Here is a 21,847-nt window from a genome sequence, read left to right on the forward strand (position 1 = left end):
GCTGCTGCTACAAGCAAAGTTTCTGACTCTATGTAATGGCAGCAAAATGGCTGGCCAATGGTGATTTTTGTATGTCTTCTTAGTTCAGAGTACTTGAAATTTCACAAAAACATGCAAATGTTTCTACTTTGAACTTTAAGTGAGTTGTTTCAACTAGTTCAAAATAATTTGCAATATACTATTTTCTGTTGATGATTGAAGATTACAATAGGTAATATTAATCATCAAAGTATTTAGTTTATAATCATTAACACAAAATACATCAACATAATACTATGAACTGGTGGAAAATAACAAAATGCTGCAGTCAAATGAATTTTCTCTGAGCTACATAGCTAAAGATCAGGAAAATACCAAGGTGTCAGAGTCAGAAATAATTTGTGGTTGTTACCATCATCATCATCACCACCACCACCTTCTTTTTTTTTCCCTTCCTCATTAAACATCAGGCTCTTGGGTATCAGCATAGTATTGCTGGCAGAATTATGGATAGCATTTTAATGGGCAGCAAGCATAATATGTCCAAAAAACTCTTGCAAGTCTAGGGCCAAAGAAACTTAGAAGAGATCTTGAATTTCAGTTCTCTCCAAAGCAGATTTATCAGGATAGATGCAGGAACTCCTCCCTGAGCTCTGGAATGTGCTGCTTGGGTGACTTGTTTGGTGATATCAGGAAGGTTGAAGTAAGAAATAGGATGAACACCCACAGCCAATACTACATCCACAAGATTCTCATCATGAGCTAGAACTGAATTCAAATTTGGCTGCTCCTCTTCACAAACCACAATATTTGGACGTCTAATGTCATGATGTCTAAAACTGTAGGTGAATGTTGGACAGTTTGTGCACATAGGAAGCCCATCTGAGAGAGACTGATCCAACAATATGGCTGATGGTGCCACATTGGTACAAGAAGTGCAAGACATTTGGTTCAAATGTCCTAGCAATGGAATGCATCTTGGACAATCAGGTGTCCCTATCTGAAATGACTTGGGAACTCCAAAGGATAATAGTCCAGTGGTCTTTTCTATGGCATCAATATTTTGAGTGTAGACCCTTAAAAGATTGCTACAGTGGTCTAAAGAGTGAATAGCCTGGTAAAGCAGGTTTTTGATAGGTGCTCTCTTTAGATAGTGCATCATGGTCTGAAACACTAATGATGACTTGGTGCAATCCTGAAAAAGAAGGAATATGTAATGTGTTCTCAAAGACATCTAGAAACTTTATATTATGCACCTACCATATTATGGGAAGTAGTAATTCAAAAGGATCAACTGGAAATGCAGATACAGCAGGAACAGATATACCTGGACCTATAGAGAGAGTGTGCAATGAAATAGAGTTTCTTAAGCATAAAACTTTTAAAAGATGGACCTGATCGTACCACAAATTACAATCAGATTTTTAGCATTTAAGATGATATCCAACACCTTCTGGACCTCTTCACCTCCAGAGGTCTCTAAGACAAAATTGTTTTGGGCAATATTGACAATAGATGATAATGAAGATTCAGCATGATCAACTGATGAAGGTGGACCACAGTTTTTTCTAGGACGGCGCTGCTGCATGACTAAGCTAAAGCTCCTGGGTCAGCATATTCATCTAGAATTACTACAGTTGAGCTACCAGAATTACCTGACTTACATGATGATTTTCAATTCAAATGCTTTTGTGGATCCCAAATTGGATCGGTGTACATTTGAGAAATCCAGATTTCAGAGTCCATTCATGGCCATTATAACAAATAGACCACAAGACCAGCTATCTTTTTGTTTTTGATCATCTGGTGGAATGTAATGAAGAACCTTCCAGTCTTTGAATCGGTGTTCAAGTGATTTGATCTCTGGATATGTTTCATATTTCAGCCAGTGCTCTAGGCCAGCAGCAGCATGCTGCAAATCCTGATAGCAAAATTATGATATTAGATGCCTAGATATTGTAGGTGGATTAAAAAATTCTACTAACTTTGTGAGCCCAAGTAGGATAGGTTTCCAAGCTATCAAAGAAATCTATTTCATGGACTGACCAGTCCACCCAATCCAGGACCCAGTAAGAGAGACTACCTCCACATAGAGGAAAAGCCCAATATCTGGAGTCAAGCATTCTTTTTTATTATCCAAGTCCAAGAAGTTGGAACCAGATCCAGTTTAATATAAATATCTGCATAAAGAAATATACTGACCACAGAAACAATGTTTTCTAGAGTTGTTCCATATGAAGTTTCTCTGCATATCAGGCGGAGGACCAGTGAGCTTATCAAGATATATCCAGCTTTAGTCAAAATACTGTGCTGCTTAGTAGATACCAGATTGGTATATGCATTCATGACTGTTCCATTGATCCGCTGGTGTTTATTTCATAGGTAATCCAGGTCTTCATCTATGACCTCAATGCCTCCTATGCAACATGATGATAATTGGAATGAGGTGTTTAATACTGTACTGGATGCTTGTGGGAGTGGGGGTATCACATCTTCCATTTCTGTTTCTTGCTTGATCCCACCCTGGTTTAGAGAAGTTGGAAAAGCTAGTGGACCAATATCTGGCATGATTGAGGAAGTCTTGAAAATGACAAGGTGGACTGAGATAGATGTATGGCTACATGCAACCCGTGGTTTAATGAAATCTAGTATATCTACTGACTAAGAATCCAAGTTTGGACATCTGCAAATCTGGACATGAGGCCTGAGGTTCTGAACATGATATAGTAGTGTCCTATGGTGTGCATTTTATGTAGGATCACATGTTTTGCTGGAAAAATACATAAATGCTGGGTTGAATAACTGGATCACTAGCATGTGTGTGTCAGCTGGTTTTTCTGTATTGCAGCAACCAGCTTATATTTTTGCAAATCCAGACTAGCCCTAGATCTCATGATATAGTACATATTTGGCAGCTATTGAAGGGCTGTGGCTGGTAATTCTTAACTGAAGAATTTTCTTCAACTCTTGTGGTGAGACATATCGACTTTGTGGATACAGACACTGAAGGTTATGACTGATTTGTTCAACCACACACGTTGGTCACATAATTATTACTAGCCTGACAAGGGCTGTATTATATTTGCTGTCAAACAGGATCACTATTGGAATACGACACTTGAAGATTTTCTATGTATGATTTCACATCCTACCTGAACAATCAGCAAGTTCCAAGCTTTCTGGCAATGATGTTATTTGATGCTGTGATTATATCCAACCCAATAGTGGGATTCAAAGCTGGCCTTGAAACTTGCTTGGAACTTCCCTGAAACATCAACAAACATGCAAACTTTTCGGAACCCTGGCAGCAGGTATTGGAGTCTGAAATTGAAACTTTATGCCACACGTGCACGATGCCCCCAATACACTCACCCACTGTAAGGCGTTCAGCACGCCTCAAGCAACTTTCTCAAATATCTGCTGGTCTAAATATGAGCGAACTACCACTACCACCACCCCCACAGCCGCCACAACCACCACAACCACCACAACCTTTGGAATCTTCACGTGGCAGAGGGAGGGCTAGGCTAGGGAGAGAGTGAGGGCTACTACTGTGACTTGTGGGAGGGGATGAGGATGAGGACGAGGAGGTACCGACCATCCAGATCCCCCCTAACATCAATCTGCAACCAATCTGGACAACAAAAATACTACAGGCCCTGAAGATTGGCCTACAACTCCTGGGGATGACACCAGCTTTGTCCCCGCCAAGATCAGGTGGGACACCACCAATGTTGATGGCACTACAATCCTTGTATTCTGGCTCGCTGCACATCCAGCCAACTGTCACATACTCTTCTCCAATAACAAAAAAAATCTCAGCATGGTGATCGGCACTGATCATCCTTTGGGCAAGAGTATAGCCGATATCTACCTTGTAATCACCAGACATGTATTTGAAAATGACCTGACATATGGGACCCGGTATGCTGTAGAAGTGAACCAGCTGAAGTTCAAACAAGCCATTACCAATTGTCTTGCATAGTATGTGCATCTTTCTCCTTACATGTGTATTCACTAATGAAATCTTAGTCTCAGGGGGAAGTATAAGGCTGCAACCAATCATTTTGGGATGACTGACACTGGTGTCAACCCTCTTGACCCTCTTTCTAAAGTAAATCTTCGAGGCAAGTTTTATTTTAAATTGTTTAAATTATCTGATCAAGTAGAAAAATTGCAGCGCAAGTATCATCTGAATTTCCATGGTTCGAAGACCTTGATGCGCTATGGAAGGACAACCCTGCCTTTGCCCCAAAGACCTTCTCCTCCATTCCTGGAAAAGATCGTGCTGGTGCCCTCCATGCGCTCACACAGCCTAAACACAAACAGACCTCTTGCCCTACTGGCAAGCAGGTTGCCTCTCATCCTGCAAATTCCAGCGCCACTGCAGATGATTCCACGGTGCGCTCACAAGCAAAGGGGAAAGAGAGGGCTGCAAATTTTGAACCCAATGATGCCCCTCATCCTACTGCCTCCCAAACTTTTTCCAATACCAATCCTAACCTCAACTGATATGCACGCCGACAATTCACTTGACAAAGGTGTGCCCCCTGCTACCTTTATTGGGGGCCATAACCCTCCATATGACCCTGCACTCGAGGAGCATGACCCCGGAAATTGGGATGACAGCAGCTGAGGAGATGGAGATGGAGGTGGATAACGAGGAACAGGATAACACTCAGCATCCAAGCAATAAACGCCCACACCAAAGGTCCCCCTCACCATCCCATGCCTTCAAGCCAACAAATAAATCACACCTGGCAGTATGATCGTCGTGAAGCAGCCTTCACTGGTAAGTCTCATGTTGCTTGTGCCATGGATCATGGCTCCCTTTGTCCAAAAAAGCCAGCGTCTATGGCATCCTTGTCGGCGAATACCCCCAGCTCATCCGCACGGACGCTTGCTTCATCATCCCACATGATATCACAAGACTCGCAGACCTCGCTTAGAACCGGCCAGAAAAAGACTGCGCACAAGTGCAGCCTTTCAGGGCGTGTTCAATCAGGAACGTTGGATGTGCTTGACCAAGTGGGGTCTCTCACCGACGATATGAGCTATATCTACTCTGTGAAGGAATCTGCCCCCAAGTACAAAATTGCCAAGGTCAATGCGCTCCACCATGAGCACAATATATAATTCCAATGGGAGCAGGGTGTAATTGAGCGCAGTGAAGCTGCTTCAGTACACCAGCGGTCACAGGAGGCAAAGACACTTGAGCTTCATCTTCTCGAAGCTTAGGCCAAAGTTCAGTCAGAGAAGGCTGGCGGCCCTTCACCTCAAAATTGAGTTGATCACTCTCAAAGAAGGGTTGTCATCGAAAGAGACTTGATTTGCTCACTTGCAGCGGTGGTTGTACTTGTTTGTGTTGGAGCTGTTGTGTTTGTTCATTTGCCATTTGCGTTGGACTCACTTGTTCAGCGTGTATTCATGTCCAAAGTCATGTGCATTCCCTAGTCTTGTTTTCAGTATGCCCAGTGTACCTTACATGTTCCTATTTCACTAATGTTATGCATTGTACCTTGTTCTTGCCTACCCCTGCCTCCTCTCGAGGGTTTCGAGCAAGTAGTCCAGTCAACCTGACCGCGAGATGCCTGTCCAGGTGTGCCATCATACGACATATCACCGACTCCATCCTCACCAGCATCCTCCTCTTGTTCCTCTTCAAACCTGTCCTCTCCTGTGGCCCATTGAGTAGTAGATATGTGGTGCTCTTCCTCGAATTGAATGACCATGTTGTGTAGAATCAAGCAGCACATGATCCAGTACGACATATATTCAAGGTGTTTCTCAGTTTGTATCAGATGCCAAAGCTCGCAGGAGAGATTGGAAACGGCCTTTGAGAGCCGCAAAGACATGCTCGATGTGAACACAGACCTTAACCCAACAAATCAGTAAATAGATGCAACTGAAAACAATAGTATACGTACCGTAGAGATATTGTAGTTGAATTTTTTTTGCACCCTGCTTAGTGCGCCATTGCACGGCTTCTTGAATGGCACGATGCACCACGGTTCCAAAGGGTAAGCGCTGTCGGCCCAGATCCAGTGGTTGTTACACACTCAAATAGGTCTGTTATGTGGAGCCCTGAGAGGGGCATCGTCCGCTAACATTCGTGACATAACCAGAAGGATCCGGTATAGCAAGTGAGACTGGTGACGACGAGTCGGCAGTGATCACAGACGCGCGTGTCACGTGACTACTAAGACAGATGTCTTTGAAGTCACCAGGCTCAAAGTAAGGACAGTTTTGTCCGAACAATGAGTGTCAATTGAGGTAGACTTAGTCGTGATGAGCAACTAAGAAAAGATACTAGAGACTGAAGCTGAGAGGCTTCAGAGAGAAGTATGTTCCAGGGAAGATTGAGTAGATTCAAGTTAGAGAATCTAGTACAGGGTGACCGACTACTTATACTAAGTGGAGAGGGTTAAGGGCAAGGCTACTGCACTGTAGGTAAGGGTAAAGGAGAAATGAGAATGGTATAGGTGTGTTGGCAACAGAGCCGGATTAGTGGTGAGAGGTCGAATGCGGAATGAGACCGAGAAACGTTGGAACAATCCAACAGTAAGAATACAACATGCGTGAAGCACAGTCAGAAGGGAACAGAAAATGAAAGCCATATTGGTGGCATGAGTCAGACCAAGTCAGAGGTGCGGGACCACATTGGTGGTCGAATCATAGGAGGAATGTGCATACATGTGCAAGGAGGCGGGCAATGCGAGGGACGGGAACGGTCCCGAACATCCGGTCAACAGATAGTCGGTATAGGAGGACAAGCCGGTAGATGGTGAGGGCAAGGATGAAGGGAAAATGATAGGGGGGCCACGTGACCAATGTTACTTGTAACAGTGGTTGTCTCCAAGGAGTGCCTCGTGGTCTTGAAAAACACGCGTAGAGTGGAAAGCGTATGCATCGTGCGTGCTACCGATGTGGCCGATCGAATAATCCATGATAAGAAGATTATGAGGCATTGCCACTACCTAGACGTATATTAGTTGAATGTTTCGAGAAAAAATGAGAAATACTTACCTGGCAATTGAGGGAGTAGTCAGATTTTCTGTTGAGAAATGTCTCTCCGTAGAGCCCCGGCTTGTTACATAGATTGATCATAGAGCCGTCGGCAGCAAAGATACCATTGCGCCATTGTGGGCAGATCTTCGAGATATACTCTCAGGCATGAGCAGCGTCATTAGAATTGAGACTCAGGAAGAAGATGAACTGGTCATGATGCTCAAGTAGAGCAATCATGACGCGATTGGTACAATTAGTGACCAATCCAATGCTAACACCCGCCCATTGGCAGACGTCTTCATTAGATATCGCATTGCCGTAGTGGCCTGCACGATTGAGAAAAATAGCTAGTTGCAGGGCAATGGGGAGCTGGTGGTTATTGGAATTGTTTTGAAAGATGGGATTGGTGCTGATACAGTCGAGGATGTCGTCAAAAATGTCAAGGTAGACGCGCAGTTTCTGGCGAAAAAGATCTGGGCAATGGGCAGCAAAGTGTGGTAAGAGCTGAATCTGCGGTGCGCGCATGGGGGGCTCGTCAGGGCGATGGAGGACTCATGCTCTTTCTACTTCATCACAAAGTGCCACAATATTCCCCAGGAAGTGGATTATTTGCTGAAACTGGCTGCAAAAGGAATTTGAGGCCCAAATGGGAGCCTCAATTGACATTCCTATGTGAGTGAATATCTCCCGTTCCTTACAGCCCTGAACTTACTACTGGGCCCTGATATGCAGTGAGATAGATTAGCTCAGTACCTATTCATAAAAACTTTGGTAATGATAACCAGGTTGGGGGCAAGAATCCAATGGATCTGTGTCTGTGATACTTATGTTTACTCATGTCCTTTCCATGCTCTTAGTCTTGTTATCTAGATTATTTTATTCAGAATACATATTATGGGAACCTGGTGCAAGTAGAAAATACACAGGCTTTCAGCCAGTGTGTTGCATATGGCTATCACTACTGCTATACTGCATGGGTAAATTCTAAGAGACAATTACCAAGATCGACAACTTCTCCCACTTCTGCAACTAAGGTACGCCATAGAGTCTCATCTATATATTGGGGAGTTTGAGTGGTGTTGCCTTGAATGACTTCTAGGGATCTTGAATTATGTATGTGGTGAAGCGTGTCATATGTAAAAAAATGACCCCCATGGACAAAAGCAGGATTGGGATTAAATTCTACATGTAATTGCCCTGGTGGTTGGATTCTATAAAGAAGATAATCATCAGGTAACCATCCTGGGTGCCACCCATCCACGTACTTACAACAAATCTTCAGAGTATATGGTCACAGTCTCAGCATCATAATCATTCAGATCGTGAGGACCATAGAGGGATTTTGCAGCTGGAAGGGGCACTTTGCAATCATTATTACTCTTATGGAAAAGAAGTTTCCGGAGTTGCATGTCCAATAACTGGAAAGAAATAGGTGTTCCTGCCTTCAGAGTCACAGTGCAGGAGGAATCAGTACCCCACCCTGGGACATTGAGGCAAATGGGCTGCCAAGATGTACATTTGGTCCTGGCAATGGACAATCCTTGGTAGTCCTGTGCCAGGCCATCTGACCCTCATCTAGGAGACTGGGTATAGATAAACAGCAGAAGCAGAGGTGACTAGATGTTACTTACACCAGTTCAAGGGGTAAACCTACCGCTATGGGGCAATCCAGAACACATCTTTGCTCATTTGTATTGTTTATACCAGAAATCAAATCACTCATGATGCCAGGAACGTAAGGTTGAGTGGGATTTTTTGATTGAAGTTCCATATCTGAGCAACCAGGATGAGTGGTGACCTTATATGAATATTGAAGGTCCAGAACCTTACCATGCATATCCACAGGCATGGTCCCATGAATGCCATACCACTTTTCCAGATACTCCATGGTTAGGCTTAAGGGCCCAGGCTTCACTGCCTCATGCACAATGATATACTTTTCTGCTGCAAGACTAGACCAGATTTCGATTAGTAATAACTCATTCTCAGTAAGGGCCCCATTGAGATGGGTCACAAATCTGGACCCCAGGTTTGGAGGCAGGAACTGCCACAATTTTTTTGGTGAGGTGCAGGTCCTCAGTCAATACATTCTGTCTATCACACATCACAGTGGGCAGTATGGTGGTATGGCCATCATCCCATGTTACAACCTGTGTCTCCAGAGGAACCTGTGTACCCAGCATACCTGAGGCCAGATTCAGTCCTCTCAGTCCTGGATTATTTGATGATTTCACCAAATGCCAGGAAAAACTGTCGGTACATGAATGGCTGTAATCTGTTGTTTGATCCTGGGCTAAAGGGGTCCAGGAAAATGCAAGCAAGAGTACTCTGGCTGAGGCCAAAGTGTTTGGTTCTACCAGTGCCTGGGCAGTGCTCCTGTGCTGATGCAATTTTTGTTTGCAAGTGGCTTGAGCATCTCGACATTTTCACTTGGCCTCGGGTGGTAGTTTGCTCTCATATCTACGGTTATATTCTTTTTTGCACTCTGGGGATACAGCACGTTGTGGAAACAACAACCTTGCTGGGTGGCAAGAAAAGGTTGGGTCAAGCTAATGCCTAGCTGCTATGTCTAAACAGATGTATTCGACCCTAAAGGGAATTGCTACTAGAACGATGATGAATATGTGCGACCCAAGAGCGCGCTAAGCACGGGAAAATAGCGGACAAGGAATGCGCAAGGTGTGGGAATGTATCTGAGGCTATCTGAAGTGCGGGAATGCATGGCTGAAGGTGCGGAAAGCACAGGAAAGTGCGGACAAGGTATAGGGAGTTTAAGGAATGAGGTTCAGAGAGAGTGAGGGCAAAAGTATATTGCGAGGTAAGGAAAGTCTAGGTATAGAGAGGTATAAGGAACCTAATAGGGGCTAAAAAGTGCGCACTACAAGGGACTACTTTGAAGGTAAACCTATAGGGTGAGGCATACAGTACGAGGGAAGTGTAGTAAGTAATACTTAGAAGTAGTCAACTTATACTGTCTAAACTCTCACTCGGAGAGGAAAGGGATAGGAAATATAGTAAATATGTAAGGACATGTAATAAGGCTGCAACACATTTTACAAGCCTCGAGGTAAAGAAATTCACATACCAATGGGGTTTGGATGGACTATGGATAGACGAGGGACCTTCCTAATGCATTTCCCAGGTATCCGAAGCACAGGAATGCGTGTCCGATGCGGCCAATGCGCAGGAAAGTGCAGGTTCGGCTTCGCACAGGGGTTACTTGATGTATGAGGGTCAGATAAGGGTAGGGAAACTGATAGTGTTCTATACTCCTTGACATCAATATGAAAATAGGCTCTTTCCTGCCCAGCGCAGGTCCGAGCGTCACATCCCATATGGACTTCAAATACTGACTGTCCCCAGTCAGAAGCAACTCTAGAATAATGATTTCCGAGCTTCCTAGGGCGCGGGAAAGTGTTGGGTTAAGGTACTGAATGTCTAGGTAATGAAGCTAATATATGAGGGATGAGGATAATTCAGCTGAGTCTGAGTGCGAATGAGTATGCGAGGGCGCACTAAGCATGGGAAAATGATCTGAGGGTATGCGTGGAGCACAGGAACATGTGTGCGGGTCCATAGAGCACGGGAAAGTGCGTCTGAAGCGGGTTAAATGCAGGAAAGCAGCCGAAAACAGCAGGTATGAGGATATGCACAAAATGCAAGTGAAGATAAGAATTGAAAGACATCATAACCATATGGCAGTATGAGTAAAGAGCAACCTGATGTGTGATATATCTGTCACCTCCATACTGGCATAACCCGTATAGGTGTCTCCAGGCTTGTCCCCAGTAGGTTTCCTGGAGCCCACTGGATGCATCTTGCCCCATTCAAATCGGCAGAACTGGCTGCCCTGTTTGATAGCTCTGGTTTTCTTGCTCGCAGAGGTGTCATGACAGATTTTCTCAAAATCCTCACCATGCCAAGATAGTATCGGGTGAGCTGGCATTGACCAATAGGGTGACATTCTGGCCACAATATGCTAGCACATCCACACACCGGGAAATCTTTCTCAACTCCAAGTCTGTTAGGGGAGCATAGTCAGCATGGACCACCCCACCCTACGATGAAATAATTTCAAGATAGGCAGGAATATCAATATCAAAATCCTCACCTTCCCTATGGGTGGAAGTCAATCGGGATCATTGGCAGGATAGGGTGTGACAACCTTCCCATGGATTTCTAAGTGGTAATTGGGCTCAACAGTCCAATACCTAATACACTTGAAATTCTCAGGCTGAAAATAGCATGCATGACAACCTCCAGTACTTGGATCTACATTTTTGTGGAACTTCATGTGAAAACCTTTGCAAAATTCTTGGCATAGGCTCCTCAGCTCAGCGGACAACTTCAGAACCAAAAGCAGTTCTTCATCCAGATGAAGGGCATCGAGATCAATGATAGAGAAAGCATATATCAGATGGAATAGTTGGTTTAGTAATGCCTTGCATATCTGTGGAATATGCTATGTACATGTAATCACCAGTAAAAAGGAAGAAGTACACTCACCCATGTCACAGATGGCACCATGGAAATTAAGGTTGGTAACATCCATCTAGCAGCTTCGGCCAGGAAGCATTTCTCAGATGAGAATACAAATACTGAGAAGTAATTGGACCAAAATGAATATGCATGATGCTGAGATAGGAGTTGCAGAAATTCTCAGGACTTTGCATTTGTACACTGGCTAGTCTTAATCCTGGGAGGTCAAACTCAATCGACCCATTTAAGCACACAACTTAGCAAACTTTCTTTTCAACAATATCATTGGAAGCTCAGGGACAGATAAGGGGTCTTGTTCTTCAAACCCACAACTGGGTTGACAATTCTGAGAATTTCATGACCTAGGTCAGAACACTGAGATGAGTGTCAAAGACCATGATAGGCCAATGGACATAAAAATGCAGGATTTACTAAGATAACTGATTCCATCCAAGACCTGTGTGTAGCACCTGCATGGTGGGTCCATTTCCTCATCTCCCGCAGTGCGGTTACAGCTGGAGCCTCCAGCTCCTGGAATACTTTGAGTGTTAGACAATTAGTTTTTTGTGGAATTTTTCTGAAGTCTGCATACCTCAGTTCCTTGGGCAAAGAAGTTGCTCAATGCAGATTTTTATCTAAGACAATGCTCCTCTGCATCATGGAACCAATTAGAGCTTAATTCTTCAACATCAATAGCAATAGTTTTCAGCTGAGTATCATCTTCAAATAGTTGGTCACATATGGTCAGCTGGAGAGTACTCAACATCATTTTGCAGTAGACAGAGGTACCAGCCTTCTGTTGGCACTCACCAATAAGCCTTGTAAGACAAAACCCATAGCTACTCCCTGTAGCAAAACCTTTATAGCCTCCTGTTGATGACACATTCTCATTAAGTTAAACTGGATATAAGCTCTGCATAATAGTGCATCTGGTAGCTCAACCCAATGTGATTGATGATGCTCTTGATACCAGGCCTTTGGTCCAAGTATCTACAGCATGAGAAGGGAACATTATTTAGGTCAGACTAAGATATGGTGGCGGCTCACCCCTGGGTCCTGACGTAGAAGTATAGACATAGTTTCATCCTTCCACCTAGAGGCTTCTAGTTCAGTGAAACATGGTTGTAGTACAGCCCTGGATATTAAGTAGTTCGTCTAGGTCATGATCCAAGATATAATACCGAGGTCCAGATAAGTCACCTATAACCTATGAACCCATAGTATTTTGTAAGCTGGGCCCAGTATATTGCTGACTAAGAGACCCAGGAGCAGATGGAAGTTTAATTCTTCCCAATCACCCACATGTGCCTAGATAAGCTTGAGGTTGCCATGCAAAGTTTTGCTGCTGTATGGGGAGGTTTGGATTTGACCAAAAATTACAGGTGAACCTATCACTTAAATGAAGTTGGATGGGCTGATCCAAGATCTTGGTGGAAGACAGAGAGGCCCCAGTTTTGTTCTACTCTTCCAGTTTTTAAATGGATCAGACAAATTTAACTTTACATTGCACATTTGAGAAATACATGTGGGCATTCCGTAGGTTGGAAGGTGTGCTTCTGATGTGGCTGGGCCTCTTAGAGTGCCAGGCTGCATCCCACGATTACAACACCATTATGCTATTGGATTCTGTCACCCGGGACGCCACCAAATCTCATTGTCCCCTGACATAATTAATCATTCCAGGGACAGGGCTTAATCCTAGTGATCCTAAACACATGGTTGTCAAACGCGAAGCCAGCGCCTCAAGACAATTCATCAAATATCCTTGGAATCAAAAGATGTTTGATGAAGCAGAGAAACGTGGAGAATATTGATTTTTCATGCAACCATATGTTCCAGAGTGGAATGAGGTAGGCCAGTGGCATTGTTTCATGGTTAACCAGGTCATTTTCTGTATCTTCAATCACCCTGGATCTTCCATGCTGGCCAACTGCAAATCACATGTCTCAGACCACAGTCTGTGGGAGGATGGGTGGAGTTTAGAGGAACTGTGCCTGTAGGAGTTTGTGCTCCCATCTTTATTTGTCGCATTGACTCCACTGTGCAGGCTCAGAAAAAAACAATCCATATCAATGCAATTACATGATTTGTGAGGGGAGAACACAGGCAGAAATTTTCCAGGCTCAGTCAAAAATACAGGAGTTTTTGGTGACCACACTTGGGGTGTTCATCCAAGGAGAAGAAAAGATGTTGGGCCATCAAGACCTCGAGAACAGATTGCAGCAATCGTCCTTGAGGGTTTCGGCACAGGTAGATATCTCCATCATCACTGATCCTGAAAGCCAGAAACTCCATTACTTTGTAACCAGTATCGCACGAGGCCCGGGCATGATGTTGTATGGCTCAGTCAACCTGTTAAGACCATGCACAAAGGGTAGGACTGGTTCCGAAGGGCTTGGCTTCAGCTCGTGCGCTGTGCCCCTTACCCGAGTATGTGCCCTTAATTGCAGATGACATCCGGAGGAAGTCCAAGGAAGTCCGTAGGACTTCCGAAGGAGCACGGGAAAGTCCGGAAGGACTATCCGGATCCGGATGAGTGCGAGAAACTTCCGGAGGGGTGCAGGAAAGTTCCGGAGGAACTTCCGGAAATTACTATGAGGTTTCGTCCTGGTACAGATATGTGTAATGGCTACTCAGGATGAATCCTGAGTAGAATGGATACAGAGGAAAGGCTGCAGGGACAAAGTCCAAAGCAGAATAGGTCCGGAGGACCACGGGAAAGTTCCGGAGGAACTTTCGGAAACTCGGAGGAGTGTAGGATCAGAGGAGCAGAGGAGCGGAGCTCCGGCCTAGGGAATTCCTCCCTAGGCCTGAGATGGATATTGACTAAGTCGGAGGACTAGAACTAGTATGAGGACTTAGTGTGAGGTCTAGTGCGAGGACTAATATGTGTAATATTCAGACTAAGGAAATACAGAAGTTTCTACAGGGTTTATATACTATGGAGGACATAACGGAGAATCAGTCAGCGCAGTGCAAGGCTATGTGAGGCTGTGGATGGAGTGTATAGAAAAGTCAAACACTAGTCTATCAGAAAATAGTAAATGAAGACGGAAATGAGAACATAGGAAAATAAAGGCGGAAATGAAACAAGGTACGGAAAATGAGTATAGTCTAACTGGAGAAGGAACGTACAAAGGGATAAGGCAAGGAAGATAGACGCGGGTCAGATCCGGATGTCCAGAGACAGGTGATTACCATAAGGGGATGAGCACTGATTTAAGGTTTGGGCTTCGGATATAAAGCATAGGTTGGATCCGGAGATCCTGGCAAGTGGATATCAGATTGAGTGTCCGGGTTTCGGATCTGGATGTGTAGATATGCAAAGGTACAGGGATCCGGGTGTACAGGCATCTTGACAGATAAACGACATGGACAGGGGGTCCAGAAGTCCGGATGAGGCATGGGAACATTGTCGGATGTAGGTCCGGAATACGGGATATGACACAACCCCAACACCATCTGGAGATATGCACTAGAGTTTGCACATCCTTTTGAATGCTAGATTGGTCTACGCGATCTACATCCTAAGATCACACCGTCGAGATGAGTGCAGATAGAGTGGGTTGTTTAGTTTATTTCTATTTGACCTTTATGCCCCTCTTTAGAACACATCATAATGCCCTAAGTTCCACATACATGTATTTAAGGACCATTATTAGTTGGTAATCTGCATTCCTTACTTACATCACCTCCGGAAGAATGCAGTTCAGAGGTGTTGAATGATCTTAGGCCTCACTATCAATTTCAATAAGGAAGTTCTTTGGAGATCCACCATATATTTACACTATTGAGAGTCAAAACTGTCATATCGAATGTATTGTGAGGGTAAAATATCATGCATGCAAGATTATCTAAAACTTGAATGTATGACTGAGGAATGCTGGCCGGGAGCATTGTTGGGGCAAAGACAAATGTAATCCCCCTGCTCTGCGGTGAGTGGAAAGTCATGAAAAAACATCAAATCACTGTCAGAGAACATTTGAAGTCAACTGGGTCTGGGTTTGTAACTGCCAGAATTCCAGCTGCAGCGATGATAGGAGAACTTCAAGAATTGGGCGCCCTGGCGAGGAGATCACATAGCTTTGATGTCCCCAGGCTTAGGATCACACACCTAGTTGCCGCATTTAGGAGCAAAGTCAAGTTGGCAATCTCCTTCTCAAGAGCCAGCTTAACAGGCATTCCATTGGTATAGACCTGTACTGCCACCCATAGCATGAAGGGCATGACCACTGAGGGTTGAACCGAATGAGCAGTGAAACTAATGATAAAGTGCAGTCACTTGCTGGATCCACAAATGTCATTTAAAAGATTCTAGGGCAGCAGGATATCATACCTAGATACCAGCAACTTAATATTTTCAAAATATAATGGCTGGGTGAACACTGGCCCACAAGCCAGCAAAATTATCCCTTTGGTGCCCCTCATGTCCATGGACCACTTCCGCAATTCTGGGCCCAAGTGGTGATGTAACACCTGAGATCTAAGTCAAGAAAAGAAACCAAGAAGAGCCAGCTGAGGCCCACCTCTGAAGATTCCTGAGTCCAAGCAATTCCATGTTTGTCGACACTATGGACCAGCTCGCCACTCTCATAATCGCTGTGGGTGTCCACCAGAACCAGTAAATCAGTCTCTGATTTGGCCTTCACCAAGGCTAGGGTGTCACAGACACAGATGTGAACATTGGGCATGCAAGCAGCTCCAGTAACCAGTTCAATGCTGGTGCAATGCAACTGCCACATGTTTGACCTTAATCCTATGTTATTTCAAGCACAGAGCATAAGGACAACCAGGTCGGACACATTTCTTCAATTGGCCAAAATCAGAGCAACTGCTGCATTTAGTCATTGCGACACCATCTTGCATCAGTGAATATGCCTCAAGGGCCAATGCCTGAGACCTATGATTAGCTAACCATTTGTTGCGAGTCAGAATGTGGTTGGCTAGATCATGCCAGTTAAACTGGACACCCACCAGGTAACACTTCTGTCCACTGCTGGATCAGCAGACAAGCAGAATATGACTGACATCAAGACCCACCTTTGGTGTCAATAGGCTTACTTCGACCATGAATGATGCATGGATCCCTAGTAGCTCCCAGAACATCACTGTTGACATCTGAAAGGGAGGTGTCAGCCACACATGCAGTACAGTGAGATCATTATATATGGCCTACCTATTGTGTCATCAACATCTGGGAGAAATTAGTTAAGGACTTTTTCTAGAATTTACTGTATCCTGGACTGACCGCATAGTATTGGGTGTGACCTTCCTTTCAAAGCCTGGCTGTTAAGAACGTGCTCAAGGGTTGGATCTGAAGGGCTTGGCTTCAGCTCGTGCGCTGCACCCCTTACCCGAGTATGTGCCCCTAACTTCCGAGGGCTGTTGGATGATGTCCGGAGATTGTTGGACGAGTCCGGAGTCCGATGTCTGATGCGTGGGAATTCCGGCGGACATTCGGGAATGAAGGATAAGACTAATCCAGACGATGTCCAAACTGGGAGGAAACAGCGGAGGACTACCAGAGGTAGAGGTGGAGGCGAGAAGTCTGTAGGAGTCAATCCTAAGACTAGCGGAGGACGACGAGAGGAGAAACTCAAGTCGGACGGAGGAGGGAATGAGCAGAGTCTAAGATAATATTCGAACTGAGGAAGTACAAAGATTCTACAGGGTGTATATACTACTGAGGACTTAACGGAGAGTCAGTCTGCACAGTCCGAAGCTATGCGAGGCTGTGGATGGAGCATATAGAAAAGTCAAACACTAGTCTATCGGAAAATAGTAAATGAAGACATAGGAAAATAAAGGCGGAAATGAAACGAGGTATGGAAAATGAGTATAGTCTAACTGGAGAAGGAATGTACAAAGGGATAAAACACGGAAGATAGATGCGGGTTGGATCCGGACGATAGATAGAAGTCAGCCAGATCTGGAAGTCTGGAAATGATGTGTGTGATAGGTCCGGGTCCAGAACGCAGGATATGACACCGGCCCTGGGCCATAGGTAGCTGTTCTGTGGAGCCCCCCCTAGCAAGTCCTCTTCCACCCCTTCCGCCTCTTTCACCTCCTCCACCTCTTCCACCTCTTCCAGCACTTCCACCTCTCCCTCCTCTTCCGCCTCGTGCAACAGCAGACATTGTAGCTGCAGCTCTGCTACTGTGCCTGCTTCCTGCTCTCCTGTTATTACGCTTGTATTCATTGTTGTTGTTGTCATCTTTTTCTTCATTATCGTCATCATCACCATCATTTTGTCCTTCATTGTTGTTGTCATCTTTACCATCGCTATCACCATCACTGTCCTCCTGATCCCGATCCTAATCCTGGACTGAGTTTGAGTTACTGACACCAGGACCGGCATTGTTATGGGCAGTACTCAAATGTGCATCCATGTTGATCACATGACCGTCGCCAGGATTGGTGCCAGGTGCAGGCTGCCAATTCATCAGATCTGACATTGTTTTGAGCTTCCGTGTAATGGTGGAGTAGTATTTGGTAGTAAGTAGTTAAAACTGAACTGAGCAATATAATATAATGGAGATTGACCTTGAGGTCGGTTCATCCAAAAATTAATTAAATGAAATGATGAAATTAATTTGGAGAGCCAAAAAATTGGAATCACACCAGGGACAAACACAAAAATTGGAGAAACTAGTTGATTGATGGTATGTAGCTAAAGTAGCAAAATACATCTTTATATCTAATAAATATCTAGTCTCATAAGTGCTGGTATTGTATGCTTGAGAGCATGTATGAGGATGTGACTTTATACTGGCAGCGCATTCATGGTACTGCCAGAACTCCGTTAGGACCTAATGGGTTGCCTATATTTAAATATCTATTACATAGCTGAGTGAACATGATTTGGTCATCCATGCTCACAATTTACTCTTCTTTATTTCTGTCTGTGATACTGACAAGGTCAGTCCAATGTTCTCATCAGTCAGTCTGGCGTCTATATACAGCAAGTAGGTCCAAAGGTCAGTCCAAATTTCACATCGGTCAGTCTGACATACATATATACAGCAAGTCAGTCCAAAGGTCAGTCCAATGCCCACACTGGTCAGTCCAATAGTCCCATCTGTCAGTCCGACATCTATATACATCAAGCTAGTCCAAAGGTCAGTAAAATGTTCCCACTGGTCAGTCTAACATTTATATACAGCCAGTCAGTCAAAAGGTCATTCAAAAGTCCACACTAGTCAGTCTCCAAAGTTTACATGGATGTCAGACCGACTGGTTTGGACTTTGGACTGACCTTGCAGGCTGAACATGGATGACAGATTGCCCTCATCTCCGGAAAAAATCTGTTTCATTCATTTTGGACATGGATTCAGCATGAGGTTGTATCATTTACACATCCAGAGAGAGAGCTAGAGTGACAAGAAGATCTTAGGAGATATTGCCAGCAGAGATGTAGTCATTCATGCATTCTTCCTACCCCATTGATATGAGCATGTTAATGCACAATGGACAGGAATTCAGATGAAGCCTGAGAAGCGCAAGATGGCATGCACTCAATTGTTGTGTACCTTGGAAACAGTTTGGCAGGTGGATTAGTGTGGTGTGAGCCATTCATCAAGCTTGTCGCTCAATCTGTATTGTTCTAGTGACTTATTTGTCAGAGGGAAAAAAAACAACCTTGAACATGAAGGTGAGACATTGAGGAAAATGTGACAAAGGAGAAAAAGAGTCAAAATTCCTCAGTGCAAATTCCATACCAGTCTTGACATCCTACAGACATCAAGTCAGTCCGAATATCAGTCTGAAGTTCATCTAACATCTATATATAGTAAGTCCATCCAAAGGTCAGTCAAATGTTCACATCAGTCAGTCTGACATCAATTATACAACAATTCAGTCCAAATTTACATCGGTCAGTCTAAGATCTATATACAACAGGTCAGTCTGAAGGTCAGTCCGATGTTCATCCGGTGCGGTCAGTCTGACATCTATATACAACAGGTCAGTCCGATGTTCAACCAGCATAGTTAGTCTGATATCTATTATATAAAAAGTCAGTCCAAAGCTCAGTCAAAAGTTGATACCAGTCCTTCTGACATCTAGCATATCAGTTCAAGTCCAAATTTTATATAATTCAATCCTATAACATAACTCTACTTCCTCTGTGGTTTTCTCACATTATTTGCATTCTTTACACAACTTGTGAAAAATTGGTGTTACAAGCTACAGGAACTGATCATGGCCATACAACACTTGTGATCCCAGTGCCCACTCATCTGATCCACAGTTTTCTCAGAACTACTAACCAACTCAAATTTTTAGATAGAGTCTCAACCCCACCTAATTGGGAATTATGGATATTCCAATTGTTAGTCGCCCATACCCACCCAGATGGACACTCCCTTGGGCAATAATGCTGCCAGGTTGCATGGTCCCCACAGGTTGGCGATTATGTGGATCTCAAGCGGGGTAGCCCAAAGTATCTGATTTTTCTGATATGGAGTGGTTTGTCAACCCACAGGCTTGTTGTCTGACACTCCCTTGGGTGATAATGCTGTCAGGTTGCATGGTCCCCACAGGTTGGTGATCATGTGGATCCTCAGTAGGGTAGCCTGGAGTATCTGATATTGCTAATGTGGAGTGGTCTCTCAACTCATATGCCTATTGTCATCTAAGCTAGACATGTGGCAGATTCTATGTCTCCATTTTTTGGCTTTCTATCATCCTTTCAGGAAATGCCACTGACACTGCCTGACTTTGCAACAATATTTGCATCACTTCCATAGATGCCAGTAAACTCATTACTGTTCCACCAGGTTTCTTCCTGATGTTTATATTGTTTTCAGCGGTCAAATATGAGTCAAGTCTTCTGTTCCATCTTATGATATCATATTTTGATGACTGTCCAGTCCTGATGTGATGTTTCCCTAATCATGTTTTAGCATCCTAATATCATGACAATGTGTGTAGATTCTAATGCCTTTGTGACTTTTCATCTCCATTGATACCTGGATCTATGTTTTTGTTTCCTGTATTTCAAGTACATCACTCTGCTACTCTATGAACTAGGTCAGTCATTTTGTCTCTTTTCAAGCTCATATATCAATAGGTCTTCTCTTGCTTGATGTTGTACATCAGATCCAGCAAGTACGTCATCAGACCACTCCAATCAATGTTCTTAACTGACTCAGTGAGATATATGATGTGCATATCAGCAACCATGATCAGATTGAGTAAGCCCAGAATATCAATACATGCTATATTATTGACATTACATCACATCACTCCTTTGTGCCCTCTGGCACACATCATGCTAAGCAAGCATGTCAACACTGAGACTCTAATGGCAGAGGATAATGATTGGCTCACTAGCAGCTGAAGACGCCATCAGTTATCACACAGCAATTTTTATACCAGCATGCCTTATAGACATAAATTAAGCCTATCAGGTCCACAAATATAACCAAAATCAATCATTGTCGTTAAAAAAATTTGATGCCTGTCGAGCACTCTACCAAATCTGCAAATACCAGTCGTAAGCATGGAGTCCAAGGTATGAAAAAGTGCTTACTAGGGTTGCCGCAAGGTAGCCCCAGGGGATTTATTACTAGGTTGTCAGAGGCGACAGCTACACTAGTCATCGCTGTGACAGATATGATCATGGTGGTGAGAGAGGTGAATATCAATATCATCCCTAAAAGCTAATGATGTTATCTGAGTCAAAAGCTATGTTGGCTTTTATACACAAGTAATGTGGGGCTGGCCGATCTGCATGTGGCCTGCATTATTGGATAGACAGATTCCAGCTCACACTCTGTGACATAAAGGTCCATCATGAAAGCTCAGAATAACACAGGCGGATGCAGTGAGCGAGTTCGGTCTATGATCATAATAATTTATTCAGCAGATTTTCAGTCACTCACTACATTTCAAACCTAGTCTGTGACCCCAAGCCTGCTGAAAGCTGCCTTTTTTGGCTGTAAAATGTGAAGGGGACGGGGTGGGCGCTGGAAAACATGTGGATGATGGTGACTGGAAATAGGAACACATGACAAACATCCAGCTTGGGATTTTGCAAAATTCGAGCCCAAGTCTTGTGCAGGCTGTGACCTGGGTTCAGGACTTAGCTCAACTTATTGAGACATGGCTTAGGATTGGCAGCTGTAGCATGTTCACCTTCATGAGGAGCCACCTGTTGAGTGATCTAGAAGTGGGGGTGTAAGCCTATGCTTACTGTGTGACTGACACTTCACAGTTAATTAGACACCATATGCTCTGTATTTGGAGCGACAGAAACGAATAATCACTTATATGTATGAGCACAGCATGATGCACAGCCTGAAATTATGCTGAAGATTTGGTGACATTGAGTGTGAAGTTGACTAGAAGAAAGATGTGAGATGGAGAAGAAATATGGCTT

General features: G+C 44.0%; 5 protein-coding genes across 5 annotated transcripts; 3 read left to right on the forward strand and 2 right to left on the reverse strand.

Moving 5' to 3' along the window:
- Positions 1 to 3,332: 3,332 nt before the first annotated feature.
- F5147DRAFT_780293 (uncharacterized protein) lies at positions 3,333 to 4,491 on the forward strand (the record flags this gene model as incomplete). Its single annotated transcript, XM_041442437.1, has 4 exons — positions 3,333 to 3,486; positions 3,636 to 3,963; positions 4,012 to 4,110; positions 4,149 to 4,491. The coding sequence occupies 4 exons, from the start codon at positions 3,333 to 3,335 to the stop codon at positions 4,489 to 4,491; spliced, it is 924 nt and encodes a 307-aa protein (XP_041286228.1).
- A 71-nt stretch (positions 4,492 to 4,562) lies between these two features.
- On the forward strand, positions 4,563 to 5,115 carry F5147DRAFT_780294 (uncharacterized protein; the record flags this gene model as incomplete). The annotated part of the gene is made up of 3 exons (XM_041442438.1): positions 4,563 to 4,690; positions 4,744 to 4,771; positions 4,825 to 5,115. 3 exons carry the CDS (start codon positions 4,563 to 4,565, stop codon positions 5,113 to 5,115), a joined length of 447 nt encoding a protein of 148 aa, XP_041286229.1.
- A 2,836-nt stretch (positions 5,116 to 7,951) lies between these two features.
- Positions 7,952 to 8,875, reverse strand: F5147DRAFT_658154 (uncharacterized protein; the record flags this gene model as incomplete). Its single annotated transcript, XM_041434391.1, has 5 exons — positions 7,952 to 8,090; positions 8,257 to 8,405; positions 8,504 to 8,570; positions 8,619 to 8,760; positions 8,818 to 8,875. 5 exons carry the CDS (start codon positions 8,873 to 8,875, stop codon positions 7,952 to 7,954), a joined length of 555 nt encoding a protein of 184 aa, XP_041286230.1.
- Positions 8,876 to 12,989: 4,114 nt separating this feature from the next.
- F5147DRAFT_658155 (uncharacterized protein) lies at positions 12,990 to 14,108 on the forward strand (the record flags this gene model as incomplete). Its single annotated transcript, XM_041434392.1, has 5 exons — positions 12,990 to 13,122; positions 13,150 to 13,266; positions 13,306 to 13,422; positions 13,514 to 13,896; positions 13,917 to 14,108. 5 exons carry the CDS (start codon positions 12,990 to 12,992, stop codon positions 14,106 to 14,108), a joined length of 942 nt encoding a protein of 313 aa, XP_041286231.1.
- A 1,329-nt stretch (positions 14,109 to 15,437) lies between these two features.
- Positions 15,438 to 17,921, reverse strand: F5147DRAFT_658156 (uncharacterized protein; the record flags this gene model as incomplete). The annotated part of the gene is given in 8 exon segments (XM_041434393.1): positions 15,438 to 15,529; positions 15,579 to 15,727; positions 15,803 to 15,942; positions 15,993 to 16,120; positions 16,441 to 16,462; positions 16,507 to 16,584; positions 17,531 to 17,791; positions 17,811 to 17,921. The coding sequence occupies 8 exon segments, from the start codon at positions 17,919 to 17,921 to the stop codon at positions 15,438 to 15,440; spliced, it is 981 nt and encodes a 326-aa protein (XP_041286232.1).
- Between the last annotated feature and the right edge of the window lie 3,926 nt (positions 17,922 to 21,847).

Source organism: Suillus discolor (assembly GCF_016758755.1).
Source record: "Suillus discolor strain FC423 chromosome Unknown F5147scaffold_103, whole genome shotgun sequence".
Taxonomy (NCBI): domain Eukaryota; kingdom Fungi; phylum Basidiomycota; class Agaricomycetes; order Boletales; family Suillaceae; genus Suillus; species Suillus discolor.